Raw genomic sequence first — 18,085 nt, 5'->3', positions numbered from 1 at the left:
GGTTCCATCTGTATTAGAGATGTTCAGCCTTGGATGCATTCTATCAGAACTAGATGAATGCTGAGCGTGTCACTATTGGCCAAGACCAACAAATTGTGAGTCATTCAGGCATGATTAAATTGACTACTTGCGCTACAAGTAAAATGACTTCTTTTATAAGGGATTGTTTATAAAGGGGTTAAGTCCATAAAAGGTCATTTTTACTGCCTTGAGATCAAGGACTGTGCTGATGTTATTTACCAAGTTTTAATTAGGTCAAGATTACCAAGTTTAGGCCATGATTGCATCATAACTGATAGGGAACAACCAAAAGTAGGGTGACAGTGAAGGTTTCAAGTAATAAATGAGCAGAACAGTCCATGTTAGAACGTAATAAATAAATTCAAGAGTAAACATGAAGCAAATAAAGATAGATTTAATGCATCAAATGGTAAACAAGTGAATTTGGGCACATTATAAACCTTGTCAGGCTTGAGTCCCTACCTCTCGGGCACTTCTTTTGCAAACTTACAGAGTATGGGGCAGTTTTTGGAAATGAAAAAGGGTGCAATAGCGGCTACAAATTAAATTGATACTGCGCAAAGGCTGCAGCAGAGCTATAACTTAAAGGAAATAGCTGGGGGTGCAAAGAGATTATAAAGAAAGCGACAAAGCTTTTAAGTGTTTTCCTGAGAGTTGAGTTGAGTGTCATTTTTTTTGTGTTTCCTTGTAGATTTTATAAGACTTTCATCATTCTGGGTTAAACTCCCTTGGAATTGGTGATTTCACATTTAACCCTTTCCAAATTAAGGGGTATTACCCCTAAAAAGATGCTTTTGCCTTCTGTGAAACCCTTCGTTAATGACCCCTATGCCTGCCCAATTGCATAGGTTTGTCGTCTAGTTTTGCCACATTAGGCAATATCTTGAATTCTGGGTCGAGCTTTCGTCCTCAACCTTATTTGCTTTGATGATGTAGTGTTTTCCTGGGGCTTTGTGTGCGATTGGGCCGCGCTCTAGGCCTAATGTCCAATTTGGGTCCAAATAAGATAAATGTACAAATAATGGTACAAATAAATAGTAAGAATAAAATTTTTGTTATCAAAGAATCTTTTCAAATTTCCCTCAACTTTGTAAAACACAATACGAAACTCGGCCGAGGCGATTAAACTCCTAATTTTTTCTCTAGTCTCTGTCTTTTCTTTGTTGTCTAGTTTCTCTTACATCCTATTTGTTGTCCGCGACGCCACCGCCGCGGAAAAAATAACGAGGGCAATGCAATCCCTTTATCAATCTCCCTCAGCAAAAACTTCTGAATCTTCCCGGTGGAAGTCTTAGGAAGCTCGTCCTTAATCACCACCGTTCTGGATACCATGTGTTGATGAATAAGCATTGTTGCTATAATCTTTCTGTAGAAGTTAAATGAAAATTTGAAGCTCGGATTGCTGGATTTCTTCTTAAGTTCAAGTGGTATGGCTTATGTAATCAACGACTGAGATTATAATATCTAGATGGTGTAAAGCTTGCCACGTGTTATTTGTTTGTTATGTTTTAAGTTGTATGTGTGCCTTGCACGTGATCATAGTCACGTTGCAAGTGTGACCAACGACTATATTGGAGGTGGCATTTCTAGCTTGATGTAATGGGACCCAATTCAGAATTTAAGGAGCTATTAACACGGGAACTTTAACGAAAAACTCCCAGTATTGTTCAATTTAATGAAAAACCACATTTTTATACTAAAAAGTCAATCCTGGTACTATTCACTTTACCCTTTATTTTGTCTTTATCGTTAAAACTCAAAGTTTTCAAGCCCTTTTCATTAGTTTTCCTTCTTTTTTTATCTTTTAAGTTTTTTGCATTTTCAACTCTATGAGCTCATCAATTTCTGATTGATTTTAATCCAAATTCAACCAAAATTAACCTGCAAAATTGATAAAAATACTAACATGTGCCCATAGCTTGGTTCGTGTTGAATCGAGGGGCGTGGATCTGTGAGTTGTTCTCTGAGTTTCCAACGAAGAACTTAGGTGAATCGAGGAGCAAGATGGCTGGATTTGGAGCTGAGCTTCGAACTATGGCCTTTAATAGCATCAACTATGAGTTTTGGTGCATCAGGTTGAAGACAACTTCAAAAATCTATGGAAATTTGTTAAGAAGGCTATGTTCTTCCCTTATATGAGAAGCAACTGTTTGTTGCTCAAGATCTTATTTCCGGTGGTGCAAGGGCTCTGGGATTGATCCAAGGAGCTATGAGTGATGATGATTTTTTCCCAAAGATTACAAACCAGGAAATTGTTAAAGCTACTTAGGATGTATTGCAATAAGAATACAAAGGTGATTCTCAAGTAATGGCCTTTAAACTTCAATGCATTTGTTGTGATTTTGAGTATGATATAATGAGGAATGGTGAATCATTATCTGATTATTTAACTAAGGTGTTTGGATTGATACGTCAAATGCAAATGTATGGTGAAGACTTGCATAACAAGAGGGTTGTTAAAAAGTTATCAATCAGTTTTACACTTCAATATGATAATATTGTTGATGTGAAAGAAGAAGCTAAAAAGACCAAAGAAATTGATTCCACTGAGGTTGTTGCAACACTAAAAGGGTTTGAACAAAAATTAATTAGGCACTCAAAAGATAGTGAGGTTACTGAGAGAGCTTCTGGTAGCCTAAGTGTTTCGGGGAAGAATTAATACGCAATCTAGTGGGTATAAAGACAAGAAGCCTTGGAAAAGCAAGGAGAAGAAACCATTTGTGGAATTAATTGAGAAAAGTATTGCAGTTTAACGACCAGTCCCTAAAATTAGAGTATTTCAATTTTCAAGAGTGTGAAATGACTAAATGTCCAAAGTTGTGACTTCGGTTGATATTTGAGCTTGTGATAAACATGACCCATTATCTTAGTGTATTCATATAGTATTTGCTGCAACGAACGTGTGGGCGCAAACGGTGAAGAATTTGGAGTTCAAACAAAATTCCTTCGGGATTTTAAGTTCATGGTTTTTTTTTTCCCTAATTTCCCTATTAATGGATAATTTTATTGGATTATTGGTACATAGGGACCCACAAAATCTTTCTTTGTAGTTTGTCTGGGCTTTTTCTCCCCCTTGCCTAGAGACTTCCCCACTTTGGGACTCTCTTCTCCATCTCTCTCTCGTTTCTCGTTTGCATAGAGAGTGAGGTGTCCTGCCCCACCCAACACTTCCAAATTCATCTCGCCGTCAACCACCACAACATCTTTCATTCCTCCATCTCCCCCCTCTACTCAACATAGGTTCCCCTCCACTCAACATGAGTTCCCCTCCATAGTTCCACCCAAAATCGAACCTCCCTGTGGTATAAATCAACTCCACACACCCAGCCTAAATCAAGGTAAGATTCATGTAATTCCAATGCAAATATGTTCTACTACTTTGTAATTTAAATGTCATTCTACTTTGTCATTTATTTATCTCAATGCAATTATGTATTATTTTAAGTATAAATAAGTACTTATTTACACAATATATAACAATTTTATTTAAATCTGCCTAGTCCGACTAGGCCCCCACTTAGCCGCTAGGCCTCGGTTCGCATCTAGATTAGCGCCTATTGTCTTTTAGAACCTTGATTCTACCTATATTAGATAGATGAGTTGGATGTATTTTACAAAATGTGATATCAACCATAGAGCGTTATGATTGCAGTTGCAGTTGATGAAACGTGTTATTTGATAAATTATTTAATTGTAACGGTCATTTGGTTATGTTGTCATTTGTGTTTTTCTTTATGGTAAAAGGTAAAATTTATTACCAACCCAACAAATTTACATAGACGAATGTCCAATCACAAATAAAGCACAAAGCAAAATAATGAACCCCCAAAGTAAACACAAAACAAGCCCAAAACAAGAGTTGGAGCCCAAAGCAGAAAAACCAAAGCAAAGAAACCAAAGCAAAACTGGTTTTTCTTGTCTTTCTATATGTCAGGTGTAAAACACATCAGGTATAACCCAGCACCATGATGTGTCATGCAAGTGCGGGTGCACTCAAACTTTAAGACTCGATGTTGACATTAGCCTATTAAGGAAAGACTGATTCGGTAACCCAGCCCGAAAGGGTTGGACTGGGACGGTCCACAAATGATTTCCTAGATGGGGGGCTACTTGTTAGCCCATAGTCGTATCTATTTAGTTTTTTTTTTTTTTTTTTTTTTTTAAATGAGACAATTGATGGTAAGCCACTGTTATCTATGACTTGGTTCGGTTGGCAAACCGTGTCAAATTCTTTGTGCCACCTGCCAGCCACATATACATAACTACCGAAAATCAGTTATCGTTAGCCAACCGTCTTCTTACTGTTGCCAAAAATCTATTCAGCCGAAATTATTGGCTGGTTCGGTTGGTAAATGGCACAACCGATGGTTTGCAAATAAGCTACAAAAACAACAGCTCAAGACACCATGCACCAACCCGTAAACAACAAACCAGAAAAGAGAAAAAGAAGTTGCTGCTGCATTTTTCAATTGATGATAAATCAACATAATCATGACTTAACAAATTAAAATGAAAATCAAATCAAAACTTAATAAGCCAATGTCAACGTCAGCAAACATAATTCAAATAGTCATAAGTTCACAAACTCAAAAGTCTAACTAATATAATTGTCTAAATTCAATTGTAGCAACTAATGTATAATAAAAAACTCAAAACTCAAAAGTATGATTCTGGTTATAAGATCCCCATATTAAAATCCCAAAACAAATAACTTGTTGTTTTGATAATGCAACATCACTGAAGTAGCATCAACCAATGCATGTGAAATCTTCCATGAATCAATTCTTCGAAGCACTTGGAATTGATGTTCGTGCTTGAGATGTCGAACCATCAACTATTTCAATTCAAATGTTACATAAAAAAAAAAGTATGATTAGAATAAGAAGTAATATTGAATAATAAACTAAAAATATCAATAAACATTGGATTGAAGTACTATAATTAGAATTAGAAAAAATATAGCAATACTTACATTTTTCCAATTCTTCACATGTCAAGCATGTAAAAAATACCTAAAATATCTAAATAGAAAATATATAGTATTGGTAGATGGCATACTGCTAGTATACAAAATCCAATACCAAAGTCATACCATTAATGTCGGTTCAGTATAATGGCAACCGATTATGAAAAAATGCCAAAACTATACCATACCATTATTAACCGACTGGTATGGTTTAGTCAGTAAATCGGTTTATGGCAAAAAATTTCACTTGACGAAAAACGTTTAGCGGAGGAATTTGAAGCACAGTTTGATAGGCGCAAGGTGAAGACGAATAGGTCATGAGTATTACACGCCATGATTTAAATAGCATTCAAAATGTATAATTAATAATGCGAATTACAAATAGAATAAATAGGCAATGGAAGTGTTGCCTTAAGGATCAACTTTGTATTCCAGAGTAATCAATATAGTTTTTCAGAATTCTCTCACTTTTCTAGTGGATTCCAGAAGAATCATTAAGGGTGAACATGAGGATCCCTGTGCATCTTCATGCTGCGTCACACCCCTACGGTCATCCACCCGTTTCGAGACCAAAGAGGCTATGAGAAATTTCACACTGCTAATAATTATATCTATTTAGTTGAAATTGAAATTCTTTTTCCAAGTTACATTAGAGGTCTCCAACCCTAAACTTAAGCTACTATTTTTTTTCATCCGTAGTTTTTTCAAATTAAGAGTTAAAAGGAGAAGCCCCAAATACAATCAATATCAGCCCGGTCACATAGAAAAGCGAGATAGATAACTATGGGCAATGATGTATCTCAAATATGAGTATATGTGACCTAATGACCAACATTAGTGATGGTTGTCAATTAGAAAATTTATCTCTGTAAAAACATGTTTCCAAGTAGAAAATTCCCCATAATCGCCTTCAACGCCATTGTGTTGTTTAGAATAACGTCGATGAACTTAAGCTACTCTTACCCACAGACTCAATCTACTATGATCAAATTTACAAAAAAAATGATGTAAAGGGCCGACGATTTTTATATGTATCTTTCAGATTCTCTATGTGTAAAGTGAGCACCTACATTTGGTAAAACATTTTGAAATGCCTAAAATATCCTTCTCTAATAAAAAAAAATTCAAAAGAAAATAGCCAAATATATTACGGATAGCTTAGTAAGATGACACAAATAAGAAAATAAAGAAATTAAGTAAAAAAAATTTAGAGTCATTCACGTACAGACCATGTTTGGGGGAATGTTTAGAATGACTATCCATTGGATAAAACACACCGCAGTTGAGATAAATAATGGGAATAAAAGTCGTAGACTCAGCTTGGGAATATGCGAAGGAGGACAACTCAAAATATTTGAAGGAAGATTTAAGCATTGTTTCTTATTATATCATTTCCTCACGTAACTATATAATGGGAATAAAAGTCTTAGACTCAGTAATCCTAGAGCAGAGTCTAGTATGACTAACAACTAAGTAAACCAACTATTCAATTAATCATATCAATAACTATATAAATGATTCAACAATCAATAATTAACAATTTCATTCATCAATAATCAACAATTTCATTCATCAGTAATCATATTGTGGATGCAAATTTCCGCATTTCTTTGATTGACGAATCTCTTAACATAGTCCCGAAGCGACTCCTTTGGATTCTTCTTGATATTGAAGAGATGATCGAAATTCTCCTTGATCGAGCGGTAGGATGAGTACTCCTTAGTGAAAACTACGGAAAGCTCATCGAAACTCCAGATGGACTGTAGATGCAGGGTATTAAACGAATCCTGCACCTCGCCTTGCAAAGTAGTTGCGAATAGCTTGCACATTAAGGCGTCGTTGGCACTGTAGAGGATCATTATGATGTGGTAGTGTTTTAAGTGCATTTTCGGGTCTCTATCTCCCTTGAATAGAGTGAAGTGTGGCGTATTGAACTTACGCGGGGTTTCGTCTGCTCGATCTTGTCTGTGAAAGGTGATTTACCCATGTGTGCCACGTCCCTACGAAGGGTTTCGTCTGTGATATCGATGCGTTGGAATCTGCGTAATTGCTCAATTATGAGCCTCTCTACTTCTTCCTAAATTTTCCTTTATTGAGGCAGCAAGGCTTCCAGCTGCCCCTGGTCATAACCTACTGGTCGCGGCTGCTCTTCCCTATGCTTGGCTTGTCTATGTCGCGGCTGCTGTGCATGTAGTACGTTCCTAGCAAGCAAGCGGATTACTTGTAGTATACTGGTTGAACTTGAGCTGGATTGTGCAACTACTTCTCTTAGTCAATCGTGCTACCTACTCCGATGTGAGATGGAATATGCTCATTGCGGGCCTAACCGCGTAGGAACACTTAGCTTGGAAGGTTGTCCATGTTGATTATCGGAGTGTGGCCCCAACCGTGAATGTATGTTCGTCTGGGGGCCTAACCGAGAATGCACGTTCCTCCATGTGCTAAGACGAGAGTCTATGCTATCATTGGGGCCCAGGCATGAATGTACACTACCACAAAGCTCGGTTCGTGGCTGGTTGATGGGTTGCTTGCCAAGATGTCGTTGGAGAGAAATGTCATTGCTTGCCCTTGCCCTTGTCCTACTTCTGGACATTTCGTCTGGGGCACACTATATCCCGATGCGTTGCAGGAACTGACTCACCAAGGTAGTATACTGCACAAGGACGCTTGTCAGTTCAGCAACATGTCCGGATATGTGTTGTTTGCCATTTAGAGTGGAAGAGCTAGAATGGTAAACGTCTACTTGAGTTGTGAAAGTGTAAGGGATTCCGGGTGCAAAGCTTGAGCCAGGATAGGTCACATCTGCAGTAAGTTGGGGTGAAAATACCCTTGGTTCAACTGTCGACATTGGGATCTGGATTTGGGCTGGTTGAACTGGTCTGGGACTATGCTGGACCGTTTGGAAGACTGCGAGAACAGGTTGGGCGCATGGGCGTTGAGCCACCTCAATTGGCTTGGCTTGGGCTGCCTTGGTCTGGGCAGCTCGTGTCTAAGTGAAAGTGGCAGGCGCTAAAGGTTGCTGTTGAGGGCGAGTAGTTGTCTGGGTCTGCGACTGCTGGCTGTTTGTGCCTTTGGCCTCCCTTCCCTAGAGTTTCCTTGCATTGAGTGGAGACTGCCTCGTGAGCCACTACAGCGAGGGTTGGTCCATGTCTTTACCGTGGTGGAAAATGTGCAGTCTTTGCTGTGGTAAACCTCAAGTAACAGCGACGTGGAGCCACATCACGATCTCCATCGGTTAGTTCATGTCCTTAAACGTAAGGGGTCCCCTTGGTTGTAGTTTCTGAATTTCCTGTCATCGTAGTCGTGGATCTACCTATGAAGGAAGTTGAAAGCAAGAGTCTTCGGATCAGAGCTCTCAATGAAAGCACCAATTTGTGGTCGACATTGGGATCTGGATTTGGGCTGGTTGAACTGGTCTGGGACTATGCTGGATCGTCTGGAAGACTGCGAGAACAGGTTGGGCGCATGGGCATTGAGCCACCTCAATTGGCTTGGCTTGGGCTGCCTTGGTCTGGGCAGCTCGTGTCTAAGTGAAAGTGGCAGGCGCTAAAGGCTGCTGTTGAGGGCGAGTAGTTGTTTGGGTCTGCGACTGCTGGCTGTTTGTGCCGTTGGCCTCCCTTCCCTAGAGTTTCCTTGCGTTGAGTGGAGGCTGCCTCGTGAGCCACTACAGCGAGGGTTGGTCCATGTCTTTGCCGTGGTGGAAAATGTGCAGTCTTTGCTGTGGTAAACCTCAAGTAGCAACGACGTGGAGCCACATCACGATCTTCATCGGTTAGTTCATGTCCTTAAACGTAAGGGGTCCCCTTGGTTGTAGTTTCTGAATTTCCTGCCATCGTAGTCGTGGATCTACGAATGAAGGAAGTTGAAAGCAAGAGTCTTCGGATCAGAGCTCTCAATGAAAGCACAAATTTGTATGCAAATTTCCGCCTTCCTTTGATTGACAAATTTGCACCAGCAAAATAATAACACCTAAGATTAAGGCCAAAAGCCTCACGCGTCCACGATGAATGAGGGGCTTTGGCTGAAGAATCTTCGATGCCAAAGTTAGAATTTTGAAAAGAATGTTTTGGAGTGTTTGTGAAAAGCAAAAAGCCTATTTAGGGGTAGCTAAAGCTTACTAGATTTTGGAGATGAAGTGTGTATTTATAGGAGAAATAGAGGAGATAGGCCGGCCCTAGGGTGGATTTTGGGTGAAAATATTCCAAGATATTTGTATAAATAAATATCTTAGAGTAATTAGGTAAATATTCTAAATAAATGAGATTATAATTACGTACTTGAAAGAAGTTTTCTCTGATTAGGAATGTATTTATGATAAGAATACGAGATTATTCTTTCATAAATACCTTTGACTTTTCCTACGGGCAAGGGTGCCTTGAGCAGTCGTTGATCTCTGCCTTGTCTATCTCAGCTGCGCGTTATGAATGAGGCTGCTCCATACTCATTTAATAAGGACAATCATTTTTCTTGGAAAATAATTCACTTGTCAGCAAAATGATTTTTAGGATTACTATTAGCTCCGCACATATGATTCATATCAATAAGCATATAACACTATAATTCCTTATTAACTAGACAAAATTTCATATTAAATTATCAATTAAGTTTAGAGATTTAAATTTGAAAATTAGGTAGTTACCTTGAAATAGGCTTGGCTTGGAACTTTGATGTTGTTGGCTTGAAAGCTGGAAAGTGAAGGCTGTATGTGACGGAAGGGGCCTAATGGCAAAAGTGTTGTCCCCTCTGTCTTCTTCTGCTCTCTTCGTCCGTGTGTGGGAGCTGGGTGGGAGGATTGGAGGACGCGTGGTTCCCCTAATAATAATTTTTTTTTTTTGGTTTTTAATCAACCAAAAGCACGCCGTTTGGCGTCTGATATTTTTTTTTAATAAGAAAAACGAGCTGTTTGGCGTCTGATATTGTTAATTATCAAAACACCGCCGCGCACAGTGCCGGCTGCGCAACGGCAGCACCGTTCCAGCTTTTCCGACGAAACCAGAGGGGCGACTACTTGCTCCTCCTGAGCGATATTTCCGGCTAGAGGAGGAGTGGCCCTACGTCTGCCTTGTTTACTATGATTTTGAACCGCATTCAAGTCAGTGCCTTGTCAGTGTTCTCTGATGTGATTTCATAATAATATAATATTTGTAATAATATATTGAATTGAGAATTTGAGAGATTTAAATGAATTTATAAATTCATAAATTTTTATAAAATTTAATTGATTTATAAAGATTTTATGTAAAATTTTAATTGAATTCCCTCGAAAGCTCATAGACAGATGTGAGATTTGTGGATACTTAAAATACACTACGAGATCTCTCCAATTCCCTCTAATTCTTTAATTTTTTTTAAATTCTTTAAAATTAAATTCTAATCGAATACATTTGGATTTCTAACAATTTTAATAAACTATCTTAAAATCCTGAATGAATATACATTGAATTTTTAAAAAATTACTTAAAATCCTAATACACAAAATTCATTAAAAGAATTAAAATTCTTTAAAATCCCAATTGAATACACACGTTACAGTCTAGGGAATAGAAAGCAACAACATTACCAGCTGTTCCAATTATTCACATTTGCTACATAAATTCCACTCCAATAATATTTGAAATATGCTTAAAAAGGCACTGTTCAATGAAACATATACATTCATAATGAAATGCCACTTCCACTCTGTAGTGTCGTGAGCAAACATTGATCATCACCACTGCCCAGAAAAATCACTTACATGAACGTCATATAAATGGGTTGAAATTTGACAATGCAATAATTAATTAATTAATTAATTGATATTTAAAGTTACATCCGACTCAGCCTCGACGAACCCAAACCCTTAGCCATCTGTCTGAGCACAAACTTCTGAATCTTCCCGGTCGAAGTCTTGGGAAGCTCGTCCTTAAACACCACCGTTTTTGGCACCATGTATTTCGGCAGCTTCTTCCTGCAATACTCCATGATCTCATTCTCCGTCGGCTTAGCCGTCACATCACTCTTCAAGCTCACAAACGCGCACGGCGTCTCCCCCCAAAACTCGTCAGGCCTCGCCACAACCGCCGCCTCGTCCACAGCCGGGTTCGTATACAACACTGACTCCACCTCCACGCTGCTCAGGTTCTCGCCCCCGCTTATAATAACGTCCTTGGATCTGTCCTTGATTTCCAAATAGCCATCGGGATGAATTACCCCCACGTCACCAGTATAAAACCACCCGCCTTTCATGCACTTGGCCGTTCCCGATGGGTCCTTCAGATACCCGAGCATCACGCACCCGCCTCTCAGAACGATCTCGCCGAGCGACATTCCGTCGCGTTTTACGCTGAGTCCCGAGTCCGGGTCAACCACGTCGACTCGGGTCATTCCGACCGTCCTCACTCCTTGCCTCGACTTCAGCCTCGCTCTCTCCGTCGCCGGCAACAAATTCCACTTCCCCTTCCACGCGCACGACACCACCACCCCCGCCGTTTCGGTCAGCCCGTACCCGTGACTCACCACGAAACCCATGGACTCGGTCCGGATGAGAACCTGAGCCGGCGGCGGTGCTCCGCCGGTTAGGATGTGTACTGGGTACTCGAGCTTTTCGGTTCCGGACCGGACGTTTGTGAGCATGTTCAGCACCACGGGCGCACCGCACATGTGGGTGACACCGTGTCGTTTGATCATGGCGTAGATGATTTGGCCGTCGAACTTACGGACACAGATGTTCGTCCCACCGACGGCTGCCATCCCGTATGGGAAGTTCCACCCGTTAGAGTGGAACATTGGTAGGGTCCACAGGTACACGGGCTGTTTGGGTACGCCCCAGTCAATCAGGGAATCGACGGTGATGATGAAAGCCCCTCTGTGGCAGTGAACTACTCCCTTGGGAGACGATGTGGTACCCGACGTGTAATTCAGCGTTATGGGGTCCCACTCGTTCGACGGCGGGACCCACTCGAACCCCTCGTCGCCTGTCTCCACGAGGTTCTCGTACGTGCAGAGGAAGTGGTCGAGTTGTGCTGCGCGTGACGGCGCGCCGGAATCGTTGGCGATGAGGACGAGTCTAGGGGAGGGGGTATTTGGCGGGAAGAGAGAGATGGCTTCAAGGACTAGGGATTGCAATTCGTAGTCGACGAAGACTAGTTTTGATTCGCTGTGGCGCAGGAGTAGGGAGACGGTGCGGGTGTCGAGGCGGGTGTTGATGGTGTTGAGGATGGCGCCGGACATGGGCACGGCGAAGTGTAGCTCGTACATGGCGGGGACGTTTGGGGAAAGGACAGACACCACGTGGCCTCTGTCGATGCCGAGGGATGATATGGAGGAAGCGACGCGGAGACAGCGACGGTGGGTCTGCGTCCACGTGTAGGTGGTGTCTTCGTAGACAACGGAGGGGCAGTCGCCGTAAACGGTGGCTGCTCTTTCCAGAAATCCCAAGGGGGTTAGAGGAGATGAGTTGACTGACGTGGGCTTCAGGTCTTCCATTATTTTTGTCTGGAGTTGTTCACAGATGGTCTGAGCTAGCTGTGTTGTTCTGATGCGGGTTCTGTTCAATGGAGGGCACCTTATTTAATATATAGAACGGAATAGATCCTTTTCGGATTCTCTGGGTGAGAATCTGGATGATAAATTAATCATATCCGTTCCTTATAGATATTAAAAATGAATATACATAGTATTTAATAAAAATTGATCGCATAATATAAGATAAACAAAAACAATTAATTGATCTCCGAATTCCTACAAAAAGAAAAAAAATCCGAGGAGAATTCTTGTCCGGATAGAACGACCTACTTTGGCCAAGGACAAAAATAATAACAAAAGAAGGACCACAAAGTAGCGACAAATTTTGGTAAATTTTTTTTACATTAATCATTTCGTCGTGCACGTTGTATGTACATGGCTGAACTTGTTTTGTTCTTTAAAGATTTGAAGTCTTGCTAAAATATTCAGTGTCATTTGTTTTTTTACAACTATTAGATTGAAAGGTTTTTCTTGAGTTTTAGTTCGTCTGGGGTTGTCTTCACCCCTCCATTCACCCAAAAAAAAAAAATTGGTTTTTTCCTTTCCAAGATACTGGCCACTTGAAGGGTTTTCTTTGTTATGAGCTATTAATCTAAATTACATATTAATAAAACTATATTCGTCAATTTAAATTCTATCAAATTACCATTCTAACCCTCTTACCAGAATTGAACAAAAATAAAAAAACATAGACAATTTAGCAATTACACCTAGCTCAAATTTTACTGTTATTTATACTACCATCACATCTATGTAAATATAACATATCCTATTTAAAAATTTAAAAATAAATAAATAAACCTCACCTTTCTCCCTCTCTTCCTCTCTCTTCCGTTTTTGTATTTGTATTTGTTTTTTTTTTTTTTGAGTGTCATTCGTTCACTAATAATAAGTCGTAATAAAATAAAAACAAATTTAGTTGAACATGTGAAGCGTGTGTGCTAATTGCTAGTAATTATGAGGTGAATAGACACTAATAACTTAAAAAGTTAAAGAATATATTTAGCATTCAATACTTAATTATTTTGTAGGGATATTAATGTTATTCATACCATATTTTTATACCATATTTCTATATCAACTTAGATGATATTTGATATGAACTGTCATATCATTTGAAAAAAATTTAAACATAAGGAAATAAAGGAGAAAGACTTATCGTATACTACAATAATTATTTAATTAACTAGTTTTTCTTAATTATTAGTTTATTAAATAATGAATTAAATTTAAAAACATCAAAAAATTTTTTTTTTTAAGACAGAAGATGCTGCTGGTAAGGGAAATTTTTAGTTATAACTGGAACACAAGTGGTACACCACGTGTTTTAATAGAAATTGTAGGAAATTTTATTTTTTAAGTTATTAACATTTTACCATATATATCTCACCATTTGTTTAATGACACATGATGTATCATCCGTACAAATCATATTAAAAAATCTCTCATCTGGTAGGCCCAAATTAAGTAAAAGGAGGATAGAGAAAAGGACAAGCACGATACACGAACACAATCCATCTTCTTACGGCAGCGCTGCAACTCAAAATTCCAGACTCCATATCGGGCCATCCCCCTGACTCGTCTATTCAGTGTCGGTGCATCCGCTGACTTAACAACACCACCCCCCCCCTCTCCTCCAAAAAAACCCACCCCCCACCAGTATACGGTATACCCCAATGTGAGATGACCACGTGACACATATTAGGGCTCTTAATCATGTTTTAGGAAAGAATTCTTGATATGATTAATGGTTCCCCACTCTCAAATCACAAACATACACACCTTCCCCACCCCAAACTTAGTCCCCACACACCACATATCTTCTAGACTGATTAGTTATGAGATCCTTAAATAAGCAACAAGAATAGTTGAAATTGTTATTCTACCAGGAGCATCATAACGCTGCTACAAAACAGTAGATAAAATATCAACCATATAAATCACGAACGAAAATTCATCTTTATCAAGATATCAATCAATTAGCAGCCTTGATATACATAACGATCGATACATATATATATATCAACCAAATAAATCACGAACAAAAAGTCATCTTCATCTGTCAATCATGTTTCTCTTTAACAAAATGTCTATTAACAGCCTTAATATACATAACAATATCGTTGAAATCACTAAGAAAATGAAAACATAGAAGGTCTTATGTCACGTGAAGCCTTCAAACATCGATCATCATAACTAACATTTTTTTATCAACGTGTTTTATACTTTTATTGGTTAAAATTTTGTTCTACAATAGTATATAAGAATGACATGGAAAACTTGAAAAAAGAAATAATCTTAGTTCATACACATTGAAAGTCATTCGGAACGTATTTAAAATTTTTAATTTACGTTTAGAAATCTTATGGGGTCTAAATAATCATTTTATATAAGGGTGTATAAGTCATTTAATAAAAAAAAAATTAATGTTGGGAGTATTTAATAATATGTGGAGTGTTAACAAAAAAACCATTCACAAATAAAATAATAGCTCTTTTGATGGATTTAAAGGGTTTGTAGAGTTCGTATTTAGGAATATATTTTATTTTTTAATAGTGCTATATTTACCATTTATTTGTATCATCTATCTAATAGAGGTAGGACCCACTAACATATGTGAGTCTCATCTCTCTTAATGAGATGATACAAATGATGGTAAAAAAAATTAAAAACGAGTTATATTATATAGGAATTATAAAGTAATGCTAGAGAGACCAAAATTTTAAACAAAAATTGCAAACCAAATGATGTGTCACAAATAGAAAATAAGCACGTTAATCAACGTTTAAGTAATAATTCAATCATCAATAACCACATCATTTAATTTGCAATTTTGGTTTTAAAAATTTGATCTCTCTAGCATTATCAAAATCATGTGACTTTGGCAAGTCATTTTATCTCAAACCATAGGGAAAAAAAAACACAAGCTCTAAAATCGAAAGATCTACAAAATTGCAGTTTAGACAATCTCCAAAGGAAATGTCAAATTATAAGAGTTAAATTACAATTGATGGCTGATATGGTAATATGAAGCCTTATGTCAAATTTTTATTTCTCCAATCGAATTGTCAAATGTTATTTTATTATTTAACTAGAGATTTAAATGGTTGTAATTATTAAAAAAAATCTTAAAACAAATTGTTTATTGGTTGATATGTTAGTAGAACAAAGGACTTACCATTAAACTGAATTAAAAATAAATTTGACATTGATGTCAAATTTGACTCTAAATCACAAAGCCTTCAAATTCAGTTAGCAAATAATAATTTAGTTGGAGAGACTTTTGATGTCAAATATGTACAGTGATATTCCACCTAAACTTTTGACATTTCATTTAGAGATGCTTTTACAAGTCACCAAACTCAAATTATAAATTATTCAGTCAGTCAAACCTCCCTCGATTTCATTTGTTTCCTCCAAACTGCATCGAAACGTACTTCCAAATTCAATTGATCAAGAAATTCACATGTATTATAATGATGCCTTGTTAGCTAAGCAATGTTGGCGATTGGTTTCGGACCCTAATTCTTTGTGGGCTCGTGTAATTAAGGCTCATTATTTCCCTCGTAGCAGTATTTGGGAAGCTTCGAAAGGTGGTCGTGCTTCTTGTGCCTGGTCTAGCATTCTCACGGGAAGGGATCTGCTTAAACTGGGGTCCCATTGGCAAATTTTGGGGGGTCAGGATGTGCGGGTGTGGGTGGATAAGTGGTTACCGTCTCTTCCTATGGGTCATCCTCTGCCTCTTGGGTCGGTTCCGGTCTCCCTTAATTTGCGGGTGAGCTCGCTTATTTGTCCGGTTTCTCGCAGGTGGAATCTTACCTTCCTGCTGCCTTTCCTCTCGGATTCGGATAGGACGGCTATTGAGGAGACTCCTATTGGTGATTTGAGTCGAAAGGACCGGATTATCTGGGGCGGTAGTCGGAATGGTATCTACTCGGTTAAGTCGGGTTACAGGTGGATTCAAAGTAGATCTCTGGACCGAAGGGATAGGCGGCTTTCGACTGCTCGTCGGGTTCCCTCGGTGTTGTGGAAGGCTATCTGGAAGCTTGAGGTGCCCCCAAAATTGCGCCATTTTCTATGGCTCACGGTGCATAATTGCCTTCCTACTTGTGAGGCTCTTTTTCGTAGAAGGTCATCTGTCTCCTCTACCTGTCCTATTTGTCTTTGCCATGATGAGACTATTGAGCATTTGTTTTTTACTTGTCCGTGGGTCGCACCTATTTGGTTTGGATGAGCCCTGACTTACAACATTGATCGTGATGCTATTCACTCTTGGGTGGAATGGTTACCGGGAGTTTGGTCTTCTTCCTTTGCGTCTGCTTCCCATGCTAAATGGTTGCGGACTTATATTGCCTATACCTGTTGGTTCATTTGGAAGACTCGCTGTGACTTTGTGTTTAATAAGATGCCCATTAATCCTTCTAAAGTGTTGTTTGCTATCTATTCGGCTGTGGGCTCTTTTTTGGCTGCGAATGCCTTTTTGGGTGTGGCTAGGTCGGGGGGTTCTGGTGGGGTGGACCCTGTCTCGCGTTGGTGTGCTCCTTCCTCTCATCTCATTAAGATTAATGTTGATGCCAGTTGGTCTACGGTCTCTAAGAGGGGTTTTGCTGGGGTGATTATACGGGCTGCGGAGGGGAGATTTGTTGCTGCTGCAAGATACCCGATTTCTGCTCCCTCGGCTGCAGCAGCTAAGGCTCTCGCTTTGCTTCGTGGGTGTGAATTGGGTGCAGCTTTGGGTATCCATGCTTTGATTATTGAATCCGATTCTCTGGATGCTGTTAATTGTCTCTCTGATTCTCTTGAGATGGGCAGTTGGGAATCTTTCCCTGTGTTGGCTCGTGTCAAGCAGCTTGGGGAGGCTTTCCAATTCTGTCGCTGGTCTTGGGTTCCTCGATCAGCAAATGGTGCGGCGCATGAGCTGGCATCGGTTGGTTTTCCGAAGATGAGTGAGTTTGTCTGGGTCGAGAGGCCTCCATCTTCGTTGGTCTTTATCTTGAACAATGATGGGCTTCCGTGTTCTCATTGATTTCTTTTGGTGGTGTGTGGGGTGACGTCGCCACTTGATGGCAATGTCTCTATTGTATCCCCGTTCACTACTTGTTTTCCTGCTCTGTGTTTGCCTCTCTGTAGGCTTTCTTGTTCTCTGGCTTCTGTTAATGCAGCTCTTTCTTTCAAAACAAAAAAAAAAAAAAAAAAAAAATTCTGTCCTTAATCAGTGTCCCTACATGAAAATAAGTCCAACAAATCCATATATTTCACTCATAAAAGTTAAAACATCCGAATCATTTAATGATTTGGAGCATTTTTAATATAGAGGTGCAAACATAAAGAGAATTGATATTAACATTTCAAAATTTTTTAGGGGTGTATTCAATTGGGATTTTGAGAGATTTTAATTCTTTTAATGAATTTAGGGGTATTCAATCAGGATTTTAAGTAATTCTCTGAAATTCAAGGTGTATTCAATTAGAATTTTAAAACAGTTTATTAAAATCATTAGAAATCCGGGTATATTCAATTAGGATTTTAAAGAAGTTTATAACATTCCAGGTGTATTCGATTAGAAATTGATTTTAAAGAATTTGAGAAAGTTGA

The 18,085-nt window shown here is 39.0% G+C and overlaps 1 protein-coding gene across 1 annotated transcript; it reads right to left on the bottom strand.

Moving 5' to 3' along the window:
• Positions 1 to 10,568: 10,568 nt before the first annotated feature.
• On the bottom strand, positions 10,569 to 12,599 carry LOC103421916 (2-methylpropanoate--CoA ligase CCL4). Its single transcript, XM_008359957.4, has one exon. It carries the CDS (start codon positions 12,449 to 12,451, stop codon positions 10,793 to 10,795), a length of 1,659 nt encoding a protein of 552 aa, XP_008358179.1. The 5' UTR covers positions 12,452 to 12,599; the 3' UTR covers positions 10,569 to 10,792.
• Between the last annotated feature and the right edge of the window lie 5,486 nt (positions 12,600 to 18,085).

The sequence above is a fragment of the Malus domestica genome, chromosome 09 (assembly GCF_042453785.1).
Source record: "Malus domestica chromosome 09, GDT2T_hap1".
In the NCBI taxonomy this organism is placed as follows: Eukaryota; Viridiplantae; Streptophyta; class Magnoliopsida; order Rosales; family Rosaceae; genus Malus; species Malus domestica.
The sequence above is the reverse complement of the archived record's forward strand: the minus strand, read 5'-3'. Positions and strand labels throughout refer to the sequence as shown.